The 18671-nt window shown below is 38.7% G+C and overlaps 1 protein-coding gene across 3 annotated transcripts in view; it reads right to left on the reverse strand.

The window, feature by feature from the left end:
* The window catches only part of celsr3 (cadherin, EGF LAG seven-pass G-type receptor 3), a 125575-nt gene that overhangs the window by 79055 nt on the left and 27849 nt on the right, over positions 1–18671 (reverse strand). For all 3 annotated transcript variants that reach the window (XM_004554001.5, XM_004554002.5, XM_004554000.5), the window contains exon 3: positions 17284–17572. In XM_004554001.5, coding sequence (XP_004554058.3) covers positions 17284–17572 — 289 coding nt within the window. The remainder of the gene's footprint in view (positions 1–17283; positions 17573–18671) is intronic.

The following is an 18671-nucleotide window of genomic DNA, read 5'->3' on the forward strand; positions in this document are numbered from 1 at the left end:
CACACACACACACACACACACACACACACACACACACACACACACACACACACACACACACACACACACACACACACACAGAGTGAGATGCCCAGTCAAACACCCAGCCCATTTTACAACAGCCCAAGGACATTCAAATTATCACGTGTCTGCCCTTGTTTAAGCTTCTCTCATCCTCTCTCCGATTTCACGTGAAACGTATACTTCAATGTAAGCGCACACAACAGGGAACCAATTAAACTGAGACACCCCACAGACACACAACACAACACACACTCACTAACGCAGCACCATTTCCCTGCTTTTGTGTGTTGCACCCACTCACCCGTACAGACCCTCTCATTAATATTAAAATAAATAAATAGACATTAATGCTCATGAATTATGCAGGCAGTGAGACTTATAGACACCTGCAAACACACACACACACACACACACACAACACAGGCACATGCTGATTCGTTATGCACACCAAGCTGACTAACTGAAAGTAAAAGTGACGGAAGACTGACGAGAAAATAAAAACAACCTTTGGACACATTTTTACAGTACCAAAAGTAACACACACATACACACACACTGGAATTACAAGAAGTAAAGCAGAGCAGATGTGATCTCAGACTGACTCAACAATGGTCTTTTGACCACGCACGCACACACACACACACAGAAGGCAGGACAGAGAGTTTGTAATTCCTCATTTGGCTCTGCGATTTAACTCACACAAAGACAGAAAGGTCAAGCGATTGCTAAAAACGTGGGTGTCCGATAGCAAGATAGCACTTAAAATTCCCCACAAACACTTTGCGAACATGGACAGATGGTTTTTAATGAGCAGACAAGAATGGAAATGCACACGCCCACACAAATAAGACACTGCTACCTTAATACATACACCCAGCCAAACAAAGAATCACACACAGACAAAACTCTGCATCATGAAAATATCCCACTACTAAAAAGTAACAAGTGCATTTCCTGCTTTGTTATTTACATTTTAAGAAGGTAATACACGCCAACCCGCTGCAGCTGCACCGAGCAGGGATGCAACTCTTTCTTCTTCTTTTTTAAATTAATAACATGACAAGAAAACAGAGGTCAAAGTGAAAGCTTGAAAATTACATGTACAATGAAATGAATCAGAGAAACGCAGCAAATCTTCATGTTTTAGAAGTTAGAATCACAGGGACGGGTTTTAATAGGATCCTTTTGCACAATGTGTAATTTCACTTTTGATAGTTAGGCCCATTTTTCTATTTTATCTTCTAAATAGACACACTTTTTTATATCTTATTGTATTTTTTAAAAGTCCATTTCTGCCATTTACTCACAAACAAACCAGCTCAAAACAATTCAGAGAAAAAAATATTCAAGTCTGAAAACTTCAGTCTGAGCTTCCACGCTCCCTTTGTTGTTTGAGATCGAGCACTATTTTCAATCACCTCGTTGTTTCCTCCCCTCCCTGCATCCTGTCCTCACCCTTTGTTTCTTCCTTCCTTTTTCTAACTTCCACCTTATATCTCTATATATAAAACATCCCACGCTTTGCTCTTCCTTTCTCCTTCCTCCCTTCATCTTATACCATCTTCTTTTTTTCCTCTCCCCCCTCTATGCCAGGCTTAATGCATTCACACCACCCCTTCATTCATTCAGATGTTTTATTCATCAAAGCCAGTATTCTTCAACCACCGCCGGCATCTTAGTTCGCTCCGCCCAATCGCCCACCCCATAACCCTCCTCCTCCACCTCAACACATGGTGCATCCCTCGAGGCCAGCGTGCTCCCAGTTGTCTCCCCCTTCTTCTTCCTCTTGTATCACCTCTATAGGTCTTGCTTGTGCTCCTTTATTTTTGGTGTTTATTTACCTATAGTGTACAACCCACAGGAAAAATTCCTCATTTAGTAAAATATATGATCCAATTTGTGATGTTTTACATGAATCTGACATTAAACAGCAATAGCTTCCATTAAGCTGATACTCTTTATGAATTATCTTACAAGCTGTATTTTAAATAATAACTCAATAGGGATGGATTCTTAGAAAAAAAACTTTTTCATGTATAAGAAGTAATGGATTTTATCATGATGTGTTTACTTGGAATAAACTGACAAAAGGTCATGTAGCTGCCATGAGAAAAAAAAGCAAACAACACCACATATAGAAAGCTTTACACTGCACAGAGACACAAAACTGAAAGACTATTATTACAGTTTTAAACTTGATAAAAGGGGCCAAACCTAATAGGCAAGCCAGGACTCACTGATGGAAGTACGGGCTCCAGCCTATATTACCGAGCGTATTATTTTTCAGTTCCCACCATTATTTGTGGGGTCTGAAAGAAGAAATTCTAAAATCTTTTTCTTTATTAGTTTCATTTATATCACAAGAAATTAAACCATTTTTAAAAAAAAAACAACTCATATGGCAAAAAGAAAGGGTGTAGGTTAAAGCTACAGCTTAAATAAAAATCAATAAGTAAGTCAATGGCTGTCAATAGACGCTGCTGAGACCTTAAACTGGAAATCAAAGCTTGGATGGGAATCAGGATGACATCATCAGGTGACTTCAGCCCGCTGATAGTCCATCATTCTTCCGAGATGTGTCATCTAAAGGAACGCCTTTATCATAACATCTTATTTGTTCGATTATTCACCGCATTTCATGCAGCTCAAGATTTGTTTGTGTGATATCGCTGCAGCGTGTGCCTCTGCTGAGAAGAGTGCTCCACCAATTTAACACTGCAGGCTCACAATAGATGAGGGAGATATCGTCCGCTTCTTGGGAAAAGGAAAGAAAAATTGGTCCCTATATTACCCAGAATTCAACTCCACCAGCTGCACTTCTAATGTAGCCTCGAGCCGTTAGCCTCAAGCTGAGATGAAAATCAGTCTTCTGCGCTTATTTCTTGAACTTAACTCCACACACACTGATTTTTGGGCTGGATTTCGTCCTCAGCCCTTCAAAAAACAGCCATTCAACACATTTGGTTTGATTTGTGAAAACATTTTGTTTGTTCCTTACTTAACAACTTCGATTTGCACTTTTTATACTTCCTCCCTCTCCCATATTTTCTCTCCTCCTCTTCAGTCTCTAAATTTCTCCTTTTTCCTTTGTTCAGGCACTTTTTTTCTTCATGCTTTTGTATTTCTCTTCCTCTGCCCTATATTGTTTATTAATTTACTTGGTATTGACTTATTTCTGTTTCTTGTGAGCTGTATTTCCCTCCCATACACATGTATTCCCTTTCAAAGCTTTTTTTTTAAAGAAAATTTTAACTCTTGAGCATTTGTCCTCTTTTGTTTGCTCCCCTTTTTCCTTCACGTGTTCGGTCTTTTTCAGTGTTCCCATTTCAACTTTCATCTGCTGCCATCTCTGTCACAACTCTCTCTTGCCCCTCTGTTTCTTCCTTTTTCATTAGATCAGATGACGGACATTGATAACAATCACTTCCCACATTGATTTTTGATTCTCTTTAACCTTCTCTCTTCAGCCTCTAGGCTTTTTCTTGCTTATTCTTCTGTTCGCCCTCTTTTTCATTTTCTATTCCTCCATTTTATTGCGCCATACATAATTTCTACGACTCTGCACCCTCCCGTCCTCATCTGAATGAGTTTAAATAACCATCAAAATATCACTGTGTAAACAGAAACTGTAACTTTTGTTATGACTGCCGCACAGATGAGTTATTTTATGAATTAATGTAGTAGTTATTAGGGATGCATAGAGTGATTTTGACTGCTTTGTGTAACATCAGTTTTTTTAGTCCTTATTTCTATGATCCACTTTTAAAACACTTTCAGAAAGCTAAAGCTGAGAGAGTAATTACTAAAAAACAAATAGATAATTAATGTATTCAAATCCATCCATCCATTCTTTTCTGCTTATCCTTTTCAGGGTAACAGGGGGGCTGGAGCCTATCCCAGCTGTCTTAGGGTTAGAGGCAGGGTACACCCTGGACAGGTCGCTAGTCTGTCACAGGGCTAACACACAGACACAGACAACCATTCACACGGGCAATTCAGAATTTTTCAGTTGACCTGTCCCCACTAACTGCATGTCTTTGGACTGTGGGAGGAAGCCAGAGTATCCGAAAAGAAGCCACACGGGGAAAACGTGCAAACTCCACACAGAAAGACCCCGGCCTGATCGTGGAATTGAACTCAGGACCTTCTTGCTGTGAGGCAACAGTGCTAACCACCGTGCTGCCCAAATAAGTCATATTTCACAAAGTTATATATTTCCGAACATAAATAAATGTAGTACTGTAAAGTAGAACTTGAACAATTATGTTTATTTTCCTCTTTTTTATAGCTGCACTAGGTGTTAAATGAAACAATCAAATTGTGAACTGCAGACTTTCAACATGAATTCATTAGTTTTAACATGGTATTGTATTAACAGTTTAAGAATTACAGTCATTTCTATATACAAACCCCAATTTCCAGGGCTCAAAAGCAACTGGACAAATTATCACAATTTTTAATATGCCATAACAACTATTTGTATATTAAAGTAAATGTTATAGCTGCAGCTATATTTGAAATTGTTTTAGGCACTTTATTTTGTGAGGTAAAGAACCTGCAAAAATATAAGATTTATACAAGATTAAATTTAGCTTTAACCTAAATCAGTTTCATGTAGTGAAGTAGAAAATGTTCAGTGTACCTAATGGTGAGACTGATTCATTAAACCACATAATTGCTTCTAGACTTTTGCATGGACCACTGAAGTGAAGGTCTGTGATGTAAAGAAACTGACGGTACAAACAGATCAGGCAACAAACTCAGAGGATCCTAAAAATACCAGCGCTATACACACTCGCTTTACAGAGTAAGCAAACGCCCGAATCACCAAACATGATTTTGAATTACAGCTGTCAACCATGCATTTATGGGTACATGAAGAAATCCCAACTATTTATATACATGTATAAAACCAGAGAGGAACCAAGATATGTGAACTTCCTCCTCTTACCTCCTGCTCCCCAACTTATCTTCCTAAAACTAATTTAGCCTCCTTTTTCCTTCCTCTCACACTGTTTAATGCATTTAGCCTAGTCGATTCCACATATCACATCCCCTGCAGTGTGTTTTTTTTCCCCATTTAATGCACATATTTCCATTACACCTACTCTATTATGTTATGTATTTATATGTTTCTATTTCCTTTATTTCCTCCCGTGCTATCTGTGCTCTTTCCTGAAACCAACTTGTCTTATTGCTCTGGCAAACACTTTATTCTTTGTTACCTCTGACTTACACACACACACACACACACACACACACACACACACACACACACACACACACACACACACACACACACACACTTACACTTTTATTCTATTAATGACCTCTAAAACACATGTGACTCTCTGAATAATCTATCTTATGCCATTATCTCCCTCTCCTGCACTCTCACCCATCCGGCCTGGTTTTATCTTCCCCACAAAACTCAAATCTATCTTCTCCCACATACTCTCCCAGTTTAACCCTCTCCAGAAACTTTTTTAAACTCCTCTTTATCTTTTATTCTTTCTCTTAACTCCATCTTTCTATAGAATACTCACCACCACGCCTTTTTTGTTCCCCGTTGTGGTAAATGATCTTAATTCCACCTTTTACAACCTCTCATCAGTTTTTTCCTCAAATATTGTCTTTGTCTTATCGTTAAAGCTCCTCGTCTTTGACGCTTAATTCGTTTTCCTTGTCAGGTCTGACGTCGCGTCTTATCTTTTTAAAACTAATTTAGTTTTCATTTGGATTGCTTTTTAGTTGTCTGTGCTAACTTTGAGTCTCTTCTGTCTTTGGGAGTATAGTGAGTTAGGTGAATATCTTTTCTGCTTTACTTAAATGTTCCCCTCAGAAAATAATCCACAGATTGTTGGTTTAAAATTCACACCAGACTTTTGATCAAATTTTAATTTGTGTACTGTTTTTGTGAGCTCTATTGTTAATTCAGTTTGCATTCTGGTTAGATTAGGTCTTCTTCACCAAACCCTCTTTTTGCTCTTTCTCCCCCAGCATATGTGATACAGTAAGCAGGTATATAGGACAGTAGAACGCCAGCTGTTCAGGAGGCCAGTCATACAGCTGTTTTTAGTGCTCTTGCCATCCTTCAGTTTGAAATGTATTTCCTAGAGGATAGAAACTGTTCAAACTGTTCACATAAACAGCAACAAAGGTCCATCTTGGTGTCTAAAACTGATATTGAATTTGAAGCTGAGAAATATGTTTAACTAGAGAGAAACAAAGGCAGACGACCTTACACTAAATCAGAAAACTAAAGCAGTGCCATCATTGATGTAAATGTTTATATTGTTTTCACTTTCATGTTTAAAACAAAATACAGCTTTAAAATATTTTTATAATGTAATGAGTAGTTTACTATTTCATTTGAAATTCTAGTATTGGAACAGCATGTATACCGGTGTATAAAAGTGGTTAATTAAGTTAAGTAAGATAAGTAAGTGTCAATTAACGGTGTGATTAAAACCAAGAAACCAAATAAGTAGAGTGGTCACTATGAGCAAAGATAATGCACATTGTTAATGTTCTTGAGCCTCAAAATGTGCAACATTACAGATTCTTTCTCTTTGTATGAAGCGCTCTGTCAAAGTGATTTAAGGAGAATTACTGATTTCCTTTCAATGATACAGCAGGATAGATGTGCACCATGCACGCCTGCTCTAAAGGTTACTGCTACAAAAAACTGCAACTTCACTTCTCAAATTTTCTTTCTCCTGCTTGAGGTGTTCCATATTCATTATTTGCTTTAGTTCATATCTGTTCTATATATCCTCTATATTTTCCAGTTTGTCTCACACACATTAATTTCATGCACTCTTCTTCTGCATTAAATGCTCAACTCTTCATTTCATTCCCCAAACTAATTCCCTCCCTCTTCATTCTCCCTTTCTTTATTCTCTCTCTTTTCTAATTCAAACTAAATTAGTCTCATAGCCTGAACTTCAGTCTTGCTGCAACCCATTCTTTCTTAGTCACTCACTCCTCATCCCATTTCTTTTTCTCTCTAAACCTTCTCCACTTCCTACAAAAAGCTAAAACTTCCATATATATTTAGATTATTCTTCACAAGCTTAAACATTGCCTATTTGTTCTTAGTGTGTGCTCTGGTTTCCATCTCTGCCTACTGGATTGAATTTCTCCGTGTAACATGCATATCTTCTTTATCGCACCCAAAACTAATCTCTCCTCTGCCTACTGCATCACCTACCCTCCTCTTCTGTTTCTCAGATTTCCTCTATCTAACATACAAACTGCTTCCCCACAACCAAGAGATTAAATTTCTACTTAAGCCATCTCTTCCCATTTTATCTTTTCACAAATTTATTTAGTCTGCAGCCATGCCAATTTCTCTCTTTTTGTCATCTTCTCTTTGCATGTCCCAGCTCTCCGAGGTGTAGTATATCTTACTAAATCTGCATAATGTGCATCTGTCTTTATCGCTTCTGAGTCTTTTCTTTCACTTTGTAAGGAGGATCAGATATCCGCTCTTTTAGTCAGCTGTTATCTCTGCCTTTAAGGTGTACTGGGAACTTGTCTTTGTACCGCTGAGGTCTTTTTCCTGTTTTCAGGGTTAATGACTGTTGCACATCCCTGTCAGCACTGTAAGCTTAGCATGTTTTTCAAAGAAATGAATGCTCGCGGCAAGAAATATTACATTTTTTATGAATAGAAAAACAGAGCTTCAGCTGAGTTTTGTACAAGTAAAGGTAAGAACTATAATTTCCTTGCTATATATGTCACCTTGGGAAAAGTGATTAGAGAAGTAAAAGCTTTAAAAAAGCATTCAATTACTTCAGTTAGTGGCAATGCGTCTGTTTTTTTCTACTTTTTATCACCACAACCTGCATCTCTTCATGCTCAGATGGTAGTCTTTTTTAAGAGCACCATTTAATACTATAAAGGGTAAAAGAAATAATGTAATTCAATAAATAAATAAATAGAACAACAGACACACACAATTCAGTCTGTGGAGCATGCAGTTTGAATTTAAAGCTTAAATGTATTGGATTCCCCAGACAGACATCTGAGTGGATGGCAGGTACAAAGAAGCTTACCCATTTGCTAGTAAGGTGAAAATTTTTCTATTCCCACTTTAAACTCATTTTACAAAAGTTCACAGAAAAGTTTGTTAAAGCTCAAATTAGAAGGTCTTTGATATCTGCAGAAGGCTGATGGGAAATAGTTTTGAGAGGTATGAATCAGAGTGTAGCATTTTAAATGCTAATGCTAGTTGGTAAAAATGTGGGGCGCTTCTCTTAAAACACAAATTTATTCAGAAGGCTCCGTTAATGAGTCACCAGCAAACAGATAAACGCTGCAAAAGCACAGATGGATCATCTGTGGTGTGAGAGAGAAAAAGATACAAAGTATCACAATTCATGTAATACTACAGATACATATTTGATTGCTATTAGCCGTTTACTGTTAGCTTATTACTTTTGCAGCTGTTCCGTCACATTATTGGCTCCCCAAAGACAGTTTGGTTATCTTTTATTCTACTTTTATTTTGTTTTGTGCGTTTTTGCAGCTTTTTTCTGTTTGCTGGTGTTTTCTTGAATTGAAATGGATTTGACCTCTGAGGGCCACTGTAAATGATGATGGCAGACAGCTAAACAATCTTGCCTAAACCTGAAATTGACCTGTGAATGTTTCCCCTTCCTTTGGCTTGGCAGGCACTGTTATAGATGTGCAAAGATTTGTTTGTCAACCCCAAAAATTTGATTAAAAAAGAAAGAAATTAGACATTTTTTCTATGTAGTTAGAAGGTGTGTGACCTTTATTTAATTTCAATGCAGTGTGGTTACAGCACTGCAGTAATTTGCCGTTGTGCTGGTTTCTCCTTTAGTTTGTTTCCTCAAGGTCACCATGCATGTGCTCGGTGGAGGGGCAAAGTGGTGCACGCAGCGAAGTAGCATTGGCAAGACTGGGACAAGAGACTATAAATCTAAGTTCATTGATACTTTTCCACAAAGAATTTTAACATGTAACAGTAAGAAAAGAAAATAGGTGGTAAAACTGGGTTGAAAGGGTCGTGTTACAGGACAAACTTGGGTGCAGGAGATTCACTAGTTTTATTAGATATACCTGAAGATCCTCTGTGAAAAAGGCCAATCAGCAAAGTCCAAACAAAATCCTGTTTTTAATCTAAAATTCTTTAATCCTTGACTCTAACCCACTGGGTTTAACATATAAGGTGTCATGGTTTCATTTAAAACCCCGGGCTAACCCTGGGGATTCAGTACTCAGCTGAATAGTACGACCCCTGCTGATGCAGTATCTTAGTGCTGTAGGTCTGGAGTTGACACCACAAAGGTAGTGTGAACCTTTTTACACAGCTTGGGTAAAAAGCAGCGGTAACCCGCCTTTAAAGTGTCAAGTATGACTTATCCCGAGGTTAAATGTGGAGTTTAGAGAAAGGTTAGCCTGAGGTTACACGTACTATGAAAACCTCATTGGTGAAGGAGGCGAAGATGCTCAATCATGATAAAGATGCAGCTTATGCGCTTTGTGATGGGCATACTGTGCTCCACCTACCCTGAAGAAACAGCACAGTGCTTCAGAGATCACACCTGACTCAGATCTTTTGAGTTTCTCCCTCAATGGAAACAGAAAGTTTTCCGACTCGGTCAAAACCTCAGGCCTACCTCCTGCCTGTGTGAGCAATCCACAGATATTCAGGGAACCCAATTCAAAGCTGCAAAGGAGCATATGGGGGGATGGATAATGGCAGGATGGAAAAATGAGCAGCAGCACAAACTTAGTCAGGAGATATCTGGAGAGTTTGGGAATCAATTTGTCCCTGTTTAGTTGTTGTATTCCTTCTTTTCCTCTTCCCAATAGCTCCGGGGTATTGTCAAGACACTGTAACACCCGACGCCTACGCAGGAAAAGCACAACAATGACTGCCCAGAATCCATCTGATTTCCTTCACTCCCTCTTTCACCGCTCTATCCCACTCTCTCATAGATGCCTCTCCGTTTTTTCCCCCTATAGCTCCTCGTCCGTGTTATTCTCATCCATCTCCCTAATTTTTCACTATGCTGCCATAGCCGTCTCCCCTCCTTCTTTTCCTTCATCTTTTACGCTCTGCTGTCTTCTTTGCTATCCAATCTTTTACACTTTGTGTCATTTCTCTCTGTCCACCCTGTGCCCCCTCACTTAAATGTGTTTTCTGCCCCTGTGGACGCTGTAAGCATGGATCACATACTGTCAGAAATTTCTATTTCCATTTCAATTACCAATTTCTTTCTGGTATCATCTGCAATCCAGTGATCTATAAAAAAAAATATTTTCTCTTCCTCGTGCTTTTAATACCTCTCCTTCTTCTTCAAGTTCCTTTTATCCATCTTTTACAAATTTCTCTCCACTTCTTAAACTTTCTCGCCTCTCCATCTCTCTTTCCCTTTTCTCATCATACTCCACTTTTTGTCTCCCTCCCACTCGCTCTACGTCTCTTTCTACCTCCGTTTCTCCTTTGCTCATTTCCTATCTCTCTCCTCATCTCTTTTTCTTTTTTTCTTGTCTGCCTCGGTGGGAGTTCGGAAAACACTCTGTCTCTCTCATGAAAGAAAAGTGTTGCTTCACTCCCCCAGCTCTCTTTTGATTCGAAATAAAAGGCAATGTGAAATATCCCCCAGACACACACGCTGACATTCATAGCTTCTACCCTCTCCCACATCCACTCAATAGCAGAAGCAATGCAGCAGTATGAAGGGAAGGGAAAAATCTGAGTCGTGTTGAAATAAGTCCAGTGTATTGGAAAGGTAAGAAAGAACGAAGCACTGTGTATGTGTGTTAGAGTGTGTATGAAAAGGCAACAGATTAAAAAACGGTAAGCGTGGCAGTGGCGTTAGCGTGCATGTGCATATGTGTGTGTTTGTGTGTGTGAATACAAAAGACTAAGTAACAGGTAGAGGGCTGAGGAGGAGAAAGCTCTCCCAGGAGGCAGAGTGTGTGTTTTCATGTTGTTCAGCTCAACATGACAAAAGAGTGAAAACGGCACAGATCAAAACGGAAGTCAGTGTGGGACATGAACAAAGACGCACACAGTCAGTTTTAGTTTTCAGAGCGCAGCATTAAAGGCTAGAATCAGACACAAACAGATAAACACACAAAGACACACTCCACTGCAGTTTTTTCCTTTGAAAATACACCTCTCTTCTTATCTGTGGCCACTGCATTCAAACCAATGACAGGCAGATAAAACAATTTGAACACACAAATGCTGCCTCCAGCCTATCTTTACAGCATGTGTATAATATATATATATATATATATATATATATATATATATATATATATATATTAGGGGTGCAACGATATTCGTATCGATATTGAACCGTTCGATACAGTGCTTTCGGTTCGGTACGCATATGTATCGAACAATACAACATTTGTAATTTATTTTATCAACTTTCCTTCCGACGATGCTGTCTGTGTTGAGCGCTCAGTGAATCTGCGTTCGACTACTCCGCCTAGGCTGCACTGTCGAGCGCAGATCCACTGAGCGCTCAACACAGACAGCATAGTCAGAAGGAAGAGCGCAGGGCAAGCTAGCAAGACACATGGACCTCCCCCACCCTCATTCAGATCTGGCGTTTGGAATTATTTTGGTTTTCATGTGACGTATGACCCTGAAGGTAAGCGAGTCATGGACTAAAGTAAAACAGTATGTTGGATGTGCCATGCAATGCTCAATTACATGGGTGCACATTTACGCCGACATCATCCTAGTGCAAATACAAAAACAACAAGCATGCTACTAACTTTAGCCGAGTCATTTAGACAGCTGTTAGCACATGATTCTCCTTATGCTGCTGAGAATATAGCCCAGAAGAAGCGGATAGTATAGCTTTTATTTTGGAAAGAGACATTTCTCTGTAATAAACTCTCTTTTCCAAAGATGAGTGATTCCTCAATCAGATACAGGGCTCGCAATATCGCTAGCCCGACGTCCTGGAGCTAGCGATTTTTTCCAGTCGGGCTACAAAAATCTCTCTTCCCTGCCCGTCGGGCTATTGTAGGAAAAATATATGTCAATGCTTTTGCATTCTTTCAGAAATGTAGCTGGGTAATTATGTCATTGGCATCTGTGAGCCACTGTCAATATGTGACATATTGAAATCGCGTTTGAATTTGCGCTTGTTTTTTTGCTTTCACTTTGCAATCGTGCGAACTGTGTATAGAGAGCGACAGCACTGATCTGTGAGTGATGATAATTTGTGCACCAATTCCTCTGACATCGTCTTATTAATCGTTAGCTTACTATGCAAACATGACAAGTGAAATCTCCCGCAGCAAGCTTAAACATGTGAGAGGTTGATCGCGCAGAGAATCGCTGAGCTTATGTGAGTGCGCGTGTAAAAGCAGCAGGATATATATTTTAGTTCTGCTGAGCCAAATAAGACAGGTCAGGGTGAAGAAGTGACAGCCAAAGAAAAGCTTACCACAAAACGGAGAAGTTATGACAAATCAGACTATAAGGCAAAAAGAAAGTGCAGCTTTATGGTTTCATGGACAAAATAATTTCTGTGGCTGCAATATGACGAACTATATAACCAGGGCTGCACATAAGTGGTCCGCAGGTGCGCATTCGCTGTCAAAATAAAAAACACGCACAAGGGTTAGGGTTAAATTTAAAAACTGTACTTTTGAGTTAAAATATATATTTATAATTTTAATAAATGACAAATTAAAAAGGCATGAACATTTTTTTTGTATCGAAAAAATATCGAACCGTGACACCAAAGTATCGAACCGAACCGAACCGTGAATTTTGTGTATCGTTGCACCCCTAATATATATATATATATATATATATATATATATATATATATATATATATATATATATATATATATATATATATAATATATGCATTTTAATCATTGTATTATTATGTGTATTCATAATGACCCAACTTTAAAAAATCAAAGCATTTCATTTGAAGGTTTGAAACTTTCGAAAGATCACTGTGACTTTGTGAATACTACGGAACAAAAAGATCAGTTGATGAGTTTCTAAACTTGTAGCTTTTCCCTGAGGATTGGTTTGCTTTCACATATAGAAAAATCCAAATGAACTGTAAGTGAACCAAAATGCATCACTAAAAGCCATGTGAGTATATTCAGTTTGCTTATTGACCAGATGTGTTTGGGGGGAGAGCAACAAGAGTAAAAAGAGGAAGAAGATGCTGTGAAGATGCTTCTGGACGATTGGACAACAGAGAATTCACTTCATTTCACAGCTAGCTGCTAATCTTTGCACATCTATAGTTGTCACGGACCCGGTGCCGGGGACTCGGGGTTCGTGAACAGTGTGGACCTTTATTGTTATTAGTGCAGGGCCGGCCCGTGGCATAGGCCGTATAGGCAAATGCTAAGGGCGCCGTCCATCAGGGGGCGCCACGCCAGTGCCACAAATGTTGAAGAAAAAAAAAAGTTGGTACTATTATTTCTAAATACAAAAAATAATCCCACGTTAATTAAAATGCAAAGTAAAGCTTATTTAATAGAAATATTATTTGTTACAACATTACGCCCCCCCTCCCCGCACGGTGCGCCCCCTCCCTTCCCGTATTATGGTTCCTTTTGGACGTCACCACATCAAAAAAATCAACACAAGATGTCAAAACGGCCAAAACTGTCAGGTGCTCATGGAAGAAAAAAGAGAAAAGAAGAGGAGGAGAAATTTCGTTTTTTGGGTGTAATAGTAGATGAAAATTTGACGTGGAAATCTCATATTGAGTATATTAGAAAGAAGATGGTCAAAAGCATTTATATTTTGGGAAATTTAAGAGATTTATTAGATCATAAAACAATGCGCATTTTATATTTTCATTGTTTTTCTCATATTTTAGTTACTGTGTTGAAGTTTGGGGGAATACATATGAGAATACTATAAAACCTCTAAACTTATTACAGAAGAAAGTGATACGAATGATCCATAACGTTAAATATAGAGAACATACAAATAAATTATTTATAAAATCAAAATGATTAAAATTAGGAGATTTAGTGAAATTACGGACACTATTAATTATATTCCCAGATCTCTGATGTTGAACTTCTACAACTGTGCCATCAGCAGCGTTCTGACGTATGGATTTCTAGTGTGGTTCCCCAGCTGCACCAAGGCCGATCAGCAAGCACTCCAGCGGGTGGTGAAAGAAGCTGGCAGAATTATTGGAACAAGTCTGCCAGAGATCAGTAATATCTTCCCCACTCGCTGTCTGAGGAGGGTGCACAGTATCCTGCGGGACCAACATCACCCTGCGCGCCACCTTTTCCATCTGCTGCCCTCAGGGAGAAGGTACAGGTCTATACAGGCCAGAACATCCAGACTGGCCAACAGCCTGTATCCACAGGCTGTGAGGCTCCTGAACTCTCTGCCCCCCTCTCACGGACAATAACCATATCCAACTTCTTAATAGCAATGAACTGGTCTGCATTGGTGCATCATATCTTTATTCTCTTCCCCCTCCTGCCCCCCCCCTCTTTCTTAAATAGATAACTATCATATCTGATATCATATCTCACAGTACAATAATATTGAATGGGTTGCATTGTTGTATTTTGTCATGTTTCTCAGGTCTTTGTCTGAATTTCTACGAACATTATTGCTAAGGATTGTCTTATTGCATTGGAGTCACACTGGGTTAAATATGTACACTTGGGTTTTAAGGGGTATTTATTATTTTCTTCTTTTTTTTGGGTTGTATGGAAGCCCCAAACGCAATTTCATTGTTCTTGACAATGACAATAAATAAATAAATACTAAATACTAATACTTAAGGCTAAAAATAATATTTTGCCCTTTAAGTTACAAAGAGTATTTTTAATGTGTTCAGGGGGAGAAGATAGCAGAAGGAAATTTTATTTTAAGCATCAGTTAGCTAGGACTACACAAAGATTAAGGAGTCCAACCGTTAGGGGTATACGACTGTGGAACTCTCTTCATTATAATTTAAAGAATTGTATAAGTTTACATTGTTTTAAAAAGTGTTACATGCTTAAAACGATAACTCAATATGAAGAATGCGAATGAAATTGGAGTTCATTGAAAATGGATCCATTATAATTTTTTGTTTTATTTATTTAATTTTATTTTTCTCCTTGTTACTATGTGGAGTGGTATATTTGTTGTTTGGTTTGGGTTAGGACCGGAGAGAAATGTTAATATTAGTTTGTTCCCTGATTTTTGGTGCCCACTTGTAATATAAGTTGGAATGTAGATAGGGGGCGGGGTTTAATAAGAATATTTTCTTCTTCCTGCTCCTTTTCACACATGGTTGTAGTGCTTTATTGATAGAAAGTGTGGTTGGTTTGTTTGATCTGTTGTACCAAGTGTGAAAAAAATAAATAAATGAAATGAAATTTATTGTATTTCATATATTCATTTTTTATTTTTTGTATTCATTTATTTATTCATATATTTTTTTTATCTTGTTAATTATTCTGATTGTGAATTTGCTTTCTTTAAGTAAAAAAAAAAAAAAGGTCAAAGACAAAGCTATTCGGTTTCTTGTGAGTACATACACTACACTGCCGATGTAGGGGGGCACCACCTAAAATCTTGCCTAGGGCGCCAGATTGGTTAGGGCCGGGCCTGTATTAGTGTATTGGATGTATGTTTGCTGCACTGTGCTCTTGTGTTCCATCCTGGTGTGTGTGTGTGTGTGTGAGGCTGGAGGATGAAGGACAGCCACCTGCAGGCCTGATGGGTGTGGCCCTGCCAGCTGCTGGTCACGCCTAGCTTACCACACACCTGCTTCTGATCAGGATCGTCGGGGGAGCTACTTAACAGAGCGATGGAGCTTCCTCCGGCGCAGGATCGTTGAGTTAGACTCCATGTCAGTGTTTGTAGTGCTGGTCAGTGTATGCCTGCTGGAGTTGGTGCCATAACGGCTGTGTCTGTGTTTTTTCCTCAGGAGAGTGGAACACAGGACTGCAAGACACACGGGGTGTGTGAAGGCACAGGGGCAGAGAGCACGGGATACCAGCACTTGGGAGAAGACACGTCACGGGAGTCGAGGGAGCACTTTTGGAGATTCAATGTGTGGTGTACATTTACCTCACTGTAAATAAACCCACTGTTCATTTCATTAAGTCCAGCGTTTGGGTCCTTTCTCCAACATCCCCCACGGTCTGCCCCCCAGACCGTGACAATAGTACCTTGCTGCATAACAGAAGGTAGCGCTGTGTGGTAGCCAGAGGTAGGATCCAAAGGCAGGACTCGGGAACAAAGGGGTAACTAAAAGAGGCAGCTTTATTTACTGTAACTACCAGACACTAAAGAAATACAATAGTACAAAACTCCAAAAACGAGAAACTAGGAACTTGGAATGAGGAACAAATGACAGACACCACTGAACACATGGAAACACACAGCAAACTATGATGAGACATCGAAGAACAGAGAAAAACTGAAGACTTAACTACACACACAGGATAACGAGAGGGTGGACCACAGGTGTACACAGCTGTAACTAATTACTCACTAACAAGACAGAGCAAGCAAAACTCAACTCTATGCACACAGAACGAGAGACTATCAAAATAAAACAGGAAATACTGCACACATAATTCAAAATTAAAGAAGATACAGTAATAAGAAAGTCATAAATAGCTGACTTTCCTTAACATAGACTGTTTCTTCATCACTTCACTAAGAGTGAACTTAGAGGCTGGAGCCAATACAAATTTTACAATTTAAAATCATTGCTAACAAGTTTGAGTGTGGGAGGAAACTTGGAGTACCTCATGGAAATCTATGCAGGCACAATGGGAACATACAAACAGTAATTTGCAGTAGAATTTTCCACTTTTAAGCAGATGAAAGTGCTTCTTTTTAAGCGTTGTAAGCTTTTTAAGCAGTCTGGTTTTTGTATCATAACCAAGCATATGAAAGCTTTCCTCTAAGGATTTCCCTCAAAGCTTGATCTAGAAGAACTGCTAATAAGACCTGCACTCATTTTCCAAGCACATCTTCATTAAAGCAGACTCACTACTGGAAATGTCAATTAGTTGAAAAAAAGGACTAGGACTAAGCTGGTTAGATATAAATCAGTTCTATTAAATTTAACTGACAAGGCAAGAATGACTCAGCCTTATATTAAACCTGGTTTATTCTACAGTTTCTTGAAACAAACTGTTTATCATCAGTATGAATATATCACATTGTTCGTCAGACAAAAACAGACTTTTCCACAAAACACTTTCAAACAGCACACGCACACACTCCCTCGCTACTCACCGGTGTAGTCTTCGCGGCAGATACAGGTGTACCCTCCCTCTCTGCGGGCACACACCCCTCCGTTCAGACAGGGGTTGGAGTAGCACAGGTTGATCTCTGTCTCACAGTAATCACCCGTGAATCCCACTGGGCAGCGGCAGCGTAGTCCTGCGATGGGGTGGATGGGCCGGAACAAGATGGAGGGTGAGGAGATGAAGGGGGCAGAGCTGTTGAAACGCAGCACTGAGATGCACTTCATGTAGTTCTGGCAAGGCTCCCGCAAGCACACGTTGTCATCAAACGGGAGGACCTGGAGCAATAGAAGAGGAAACATATACAGTGTAGTGTGAGGAATATTCTCAATTTAGACTTTCAAGCGTCCTCACTCAGGGCTTCTTTTATCACTCATAATAAAGTTACTTTTTAATATTTATAAGCGGTGAAATCGTTCTTGTTTTTGTGTTCCAGTGATCTATTTCAGCAATGGTGGAAAAAGTCTTCAGATCTTCAAAGTAAAAGCATCACTATAACAATCCAACTAAACTAAAAGTACATTAGATATTAACAGCACCTAGTACTGAAGTTAATTAAGTAAAAATCTCCCTGATGATTATTAAAGTTTTTAAAAAGTATCATTTTTAACAATGACATAAAGATACAGTTTAATGAATTTGTAACATGTTATGATGAAGTGAAGAAAGATGCCAAAACAGTTTCTTATACTTAATTTGTATCATTTGGGCAAACGAGGAAATACATAAATTGAAAAAACAATATAAAAACAAATTAAGCAACCATCAGTATCTGCTTACTGGTAGAAATAATAACATGAAAGAAAAAAAAAAGTATGTTTTTTCTTTTAGGAGAAATTAAACATGCTAGCATGCTAATGTTTTGAATGCTAGCATGCTAGCTAATACTAAAACATGCTCATGGCTATATAAACATGATACTGTAAGGCACTGTCACAGTCATACTGGTAGGAGCATCAAAAAAACAAAAATGCTACACAGCCTTTTAAAGTTTATTTACTATATTATACTTACTGTCAAACTGGCACATAAATCAAAACAGTAAATGTGCAGGCAGGTAAGGTAAACCCGCCTTCTTCTGAATTCTGCTATGATGTATAGGCTGGTTATAAAAGTCTATACCTGTAGTTTGGGGAAGGAGTTTCTCACTGACTGACTTGTTAGGTGGCTTCACACTTCTGACTGGTGAAAGTTATCATTTGATTGCTACAAAATGGTAATCTTCAGTAATGTTAGACATACATATTTAAAATGGGAATGCCTTTATTTATTCCATTTTAAACAATGTAATTTTATTATCACATTGGAGTTTTCTTGGTTCTTTGTACTTAAAATATTCATATTACCTTCATTTACCTGATACTAGCAGTCTTAACC

Source organism: Maylandia zebra, linkage group LG20 (genome assembly GCF_041146795.1).
Source record: "Maylandia zebra isolate NMK-2024a linkage group LG20, Mzebra_GT3a, whole genome shotgun sequence".
NCBI classification, from domain to species: domain Eukaryota; kingdom Metazoa; phylum Chordata; class Actinopteri; order Cichliformes; family Cichlidae; genus Maylandia; species Maylandia zebra.